Source organism: Enhydra lutris, unplaced genomic scaffold (genome assembly GCF_002288905.1).
Source record: "Enhydra lutris kenyoni isolate GAN:26980312 unplaced genomic scaffold, ASM228890v2 scaffoldscaffold61, whole genome shotgun sequence".
In the NCBI taxonomy this organism is placed as follows: Eukaryota; Metazoa; Chordata; class Mammalia; order Carnivora; family Mustelidae; genus Enhydra; species Enhydra lutris.
In genome coordinates, this window is record NW_019154145.1 from 6,378,960 (window position 1) to 6,384,143 (window position 5,184).

Consider the following 5,184-nt stretch of genomic DNA (forward strand, 5'->3'; position numbering starts at 1 on the left):
TCTGTTTAAAAAAATGCAAAGAGAAGAAGAAGAAGAAGAGGAGGAGGAGGAGGAGGAGGCAGAGGAGAAAAAAGAAGGAAACCAGGTAAAGTATGTGGTTCTGGCCCAGAGGCAACCCTTGCCCCTTTGTTTGCCCAGGGCCCCTCTTGCCAGCCCGAAGGAGCATGAGGTCTGTCTCTTTCAGCCACGAAGAGGGCGTCTGTATCTTGAACGGGCTCTTTTTCCCCCTTCCCTAGAGCGGATGGGAAGATTCTCGGCAGGCCTCCTTTCCGACATATTCTCAGCAAATACAGGCGAAGGGAGAGGACTACACGTTAGATACCGTCGGCTTGATCTAGGCAGCAAAATACCAAGACAGGAGACTCTCAGCTGCGGCCAAACCAGACCTGTGTGTTCTCGGGATGCGTTACAGAGAACACAATCTTTAACCAGGCTGTTCCCTGGCTCCTCTAGGTCTAACTAGCCAGCAGCTCAGCTGGCGCTGCAGGCACGGTGGGGAAAAGTCACTGCACTCCACCTTCACTGCAACAGGTTGAAAGGGCTGATTTACGACTCTTGGCAGGAACAGCTTGGCTCCGTGCCAGGGGACGTGAGGGCAGCTGCCCCAAAGGCTGGTCCGCTTGGCGCTCCCCCACCCCACCCACCGCGAGGACGGAGCTCCGGGTTCCCGACTGCTCTGGGTTTGAATAGAGGGAGACAGCCAGAAACTCCGGGGATGAACTGGAAAGTTGAGGGGCACCTCCTGGGAACGGCCCTGACCAACCCAGAGTTAAAGCAACAATGTTGCTCTTTTGCTCCAAAACTTTCTCCGCAGTCTCTCACCCAGGCAAGCTTGCCGAGCTGTCTAGTGCCGTCCTGTGGATCCCGCTGTATCTTTCTCAAACCAGCCTGACAACCCTCCACATCTCATTCTTGTTGTTTGAAGACCACCAGCATCCCTCTTCTCTCAGGGCCACAGAAGGGGACAGGTTAGCATACCCTGATACAGGTGACCACAGGACAGTGTTTATGGTGGTGTGTCTTTCCCTCCCAGGGAGGCCTGCATCTTAAATGCTGACTTCTGGACCCTACCTGAACACAAAGAAGTGAATATTTAATGGATGTTTATTTTCCTGGAAGAACGAGGTGGGAGTGGGAGCTTAAGGCATCTCTTAAAAATTTACTTTGAGCTCAGTGTCCTTATAAAGTAAGGCCATTCTTGCTGGCCGACTGTGACTGTGTGTTGGGGACAAAACAGGGACTCTGACAAAGCTGGCCTTTGGGGTGGTCTGACAAAGTGAGGCACAGGAGCACGCGGACAAAGGAGGGAGTTGGGGAGAAAAGGGTGTTTAAAAGCGACGATACAGTGAGCTCCTGTGAGGAAGAATCCTGTCCCAACTACTGGCGCATTTTATTTTTTTTAAAGATCTTATTTTATTTATTTATTAGAGAAAGAGAGAGCACAAGCAGGGGGAGCAGCAGGCAGAAGGAGAGGGAGAAGCAGGCTCCCCACTGAGCAGGGAGCCCCATGTAGGACTTGATCCCAGAACCCTGGGAACATGACCTGAGCAGAAGGCAGACGCCCAACTGACTGAGCCACCCAGGCGTCTCCTGGCACATTGGATCACTGTCCTTCTCTTTAAAACTTCTTCAATGTTGCCTCTGGTGCGGAGGCCCCCAGTGACTCAGGCCTAGCCCAGGTCGGAACGTGGTTAGTTTTGAGGCGCTTCAGATGGGGATGCTCCCGGAACGAAAAGATATTCCACCGTGGGTAGAAGGTCCGGAAGACTTGAAAGATCCCGAGGTGTTGCAGATCCAGACGCAGGCCTTGGAGGCTCTGCTTGGCCCAGCAGGATCTCGAATCCTGTACATCGAGCGAGCGAGCAAAGTCATACTCGAGCTAAAGGCTCTGGAACCCTTGGACTTCACGGAGGTCGTGGTTTATGGCTGTTACTTATGCAAGCTCAGGGCTTGGTGGATGCTCCAGCCCGTGGCCAAATGGCACTGCCAGAGACAGGAATAAGTGATGCTCAAAATTGAGGACGCCGTGAAAGCCCTGGAGCTGGGTTCTTGGATGAAATGAAGCCAGTGTGCAGCCCCCTACCTGGGACCAGGATTTGAAGAGTAAACTGTGTCTCCAGAGGTGGAGCAGTGTCTCCAGTGTCTCCAGTCTGACAAGGAAAAACCAGCTGATATTTGGGTCTCCGCCTTGGTCTCAGTCCTAACGTGGCTTCCTCCCAGGTCTGCTAATTAAAGGATAATTTTTTTAAATACCTCAATGTTTTTGGATTACTGACTTTAATAGGTACATAAAAGTTTTTAAAACTTATCAGAACGGGAATGCCGAATGGCACAGCAGATTCTTACAAAACCACACACACTCTTCCCGTGTGATAGAGTAGCTGTGCTCCTTGGGATTTATCCCAAGGAGCAGAAAACTTACGCCCCTGCCACCTGCCCGTGGATGTTTCTAACAGCTGCATTCGTATTTGCTAAAACTTGCCTGTGGCCACGACATCCTTCAGGAGACGAGGCCATCTGCAAGCTGGGGTATTACACAGCACTTAACAGAAATCCCTTTTCAAGCTGGGAAATACAGAGAGGAACCTACAATGCCTATCGCTAAGTCAAAGAGGCCAGTCTGAAAAGGCTCCGTGTTGTCTGATCTCAGCTGTAGGATATTCTGTCTCAAGGCAAAACTATGCAGACAGTAAAGAGATCAGTGGTTGCCAGGGACAAATCGGCCGGAACCCAGGGGATGTTTAGGGCAGCAAAAGTCCTCTGCGCGCTACCCCGAAGATGGATGCATTTATTCAAGCCTGTACGGGGTCCACCAAGAGTGACCCCAGTACAGACTCTGGGTGATAACACTGTGCAGGGTAGGTTCATGGATTGTGACAGCTATCCCCTGCTGGGGAAAGGATGCGGAGAGCAGGGGTGGTGGCGTGGGGGTGGGGGGGTGGGATTGTATGCATGTGGGGCAGGGGGCATATGGAAAATCTCTGTACCTTCCCCTCAGGTTTCCTGTGACCCTAAAACTGCTCTAAAAATATAAAGTGTTCTTTTAAAAAGTTTACTAGTATTGATAATTTTCCTAAAGATTAAATATATTCTTAAATGGCCATTGTCTACGTCCACCAGGAAGAAACATAGTGAATTTCAGGGCAGAAGAACTCCTTGTCTCGAAACACTCAGAAAATTACCAACCATGTTATTGCCGTCTGCAGGGTTATAAATAGTCTCCCATTAATATGGATAATTATCTTTTCATAAGGGTTAATTCAGGATCTTAGGCTCTTTTTTTTAATTTAAAATTCATAAGCTCCTCACATTTGTTTTTCTTTATTAAAACGTAAGTTTTGCCTTACTACTTTCACCGTACTAGTTCATTGCAGAGAACTGAGAAAACAGAAAGCAAAAAGTCCTCCATAATTCTACCACTAGGGATTCTTCCCGTAATTTTTTTTCTATGCATATTGATTTTTAAAACTCAAGATCATACTATATTTAGTACAATCTTTTTATATTCAGTGGATAGCTGCTTTCCATTTATGGCTCCCACATGACCCAGCTGACTGTCCTTTCTCCACTCTCATAAGCTGGTTTGTTTTGATCTCTCAACATTTTGCCTTTTTACTTTAATTATCTGAGTAGACTTCAAAGGAAGAGATTGACTGAGACGATCTACAATATCATTTTGAACAGCTGAGTAGTTTTGTATAAATACACAATTCAATTAGCTAATTCCCTTTTGGTTATATATTAACTATTTGCTATTTCTTGGCCATTCAGAAGAGCACTATAATAAATATCACCATGCTGAGATCTTTGCAAGTGTTTCCTTAGGGTAAATTATTAGATAAACAATTACGGATTCAAGGAAATTAGTATCATTTCTGCAGTCCATCCCTAATAATAGTTTGCATGAATATTCCTGTTTTCTTCACCGTGGCCAACATTAACTTGACAACTGAAAAAAGAAACCATTCTGCCAATTAAAGGAGCTAAAAATACTGTCTCCCAGTATTAATTTACATTATTTAATCGCTGGAGTTGTAGAAACTTCCGTATACTGATCACTCCATCATTATGCTACATTATGAAGTACTCATTTCACATCTTTATTCATTTTCTTCTATTTATTTGCTCATTTACATCCTCTTGACTTTTGAGTGGACTCTTGTTTTTAAAGATTCTATTTATTAATTTGAAAGGAAGAGAGAGAGAGAGAGCACACGAGCAGTGGGAAGGGGCAGAGGGCGAGAAGCAGGCTCTCCGCTGAGCAGGGAGCCCGATGTGGGACTCGATCCCAGGACCCTGAGATCATGACCTGAGCTGAAGGCAGACGCTCAACAGACTGACCCAGCCAGGCACCCCCAAAGAGGGCACTCGTTTTTAAAATTAAGGGCGTTACACTTCTGATGGTCACATATTTTAAAGTTCCTCCTCCTCATTAGCCATTTGCTTTTAATTTTACATATGAAATATTTTGATATGCATTAAACATAGATTTGTATCGTCATGTGGTTTATTCCTTCGATGTCGTAACTAGAAAGTAGTTCACCTACCCAAGATTATGTAATTACCCACTTTCATTTTTAAGTGGGTACATTAGAAAAACAATAAAATACCATAACACTTAGAAATCAAACACTTAAATGACTTAAAATGGACACATAAAGCAACATATACTAAAATAAAGACAAAATCCATTACTAGACCTTCTCTAAACTTTAGGCATACTGAAAGTTACCAATTATGAGCCGTTCCTTCTGCAGGAAAACAGAGGCATTCTATCTCAGAATGAATTTCTTTTTAAAAGCTTTCCATCCTGCCTCAGATGCATCTGGATTATTTAAGCCATTAAACATTACCAGGGAAAAAATAAGACAAGAAAATATTAAGGAATTCAGGTGGCAAAGACTTTTAACTATTTGTCTCTTTCCTGGGGATAAAATTACACAGAGTCAGTGAGGAGAGAAAATTCACTCTGGACCTCCAAATTCTACCACCCCATTCTTTTGTGTGGGGAAGTAAGAACAGTTATCATCTTCATGGAAAATGCTCTCATTTAGTAGATTGTGGATTTCATCAGGGACCTGGTTCCTATTCAGAAATGTCCCTGGAGAATCTTGAGTTGTCCTCCGCTCAAGGCTGTAGCCCATAATCCACGTGATTATATGTATTACCGTTTTGGGGGTCTTG

At 45.1% G+C, this 5,184-nt stretch overlaps 1 protein-coding gene across 1 annotated transcript; it reads left to right on the top strand.

The window, feature by feature from the left end:
- Positions 1–1,711: 1,711 nt before the first annotated feature.
- Positions 1,712–2,002, top strand: LOC111158595 (developmental pluripotency-associated 5 protein-like). The gene has a single exon (XM_022520723.1). The coding sequence runs from the start codon at positions 1,712–1,714 to the stop codon at positions 2,000–2,002; it is 291 nt and encodes a 96-aa protein (XP_022376431.1).
- The last annotated feature ends 3,182 nt before the right edge of the window (positions 2,003–5,184 follow it).

Coding starts and splice junctions, on each gene's coding strand:
- LOC111158595 (XM_022520723.1), top strand. CDS start 1,712: ATGGGGATGCTCCCGGAACGAAAAGATATTCCACCGTGGGTAGAAGGT.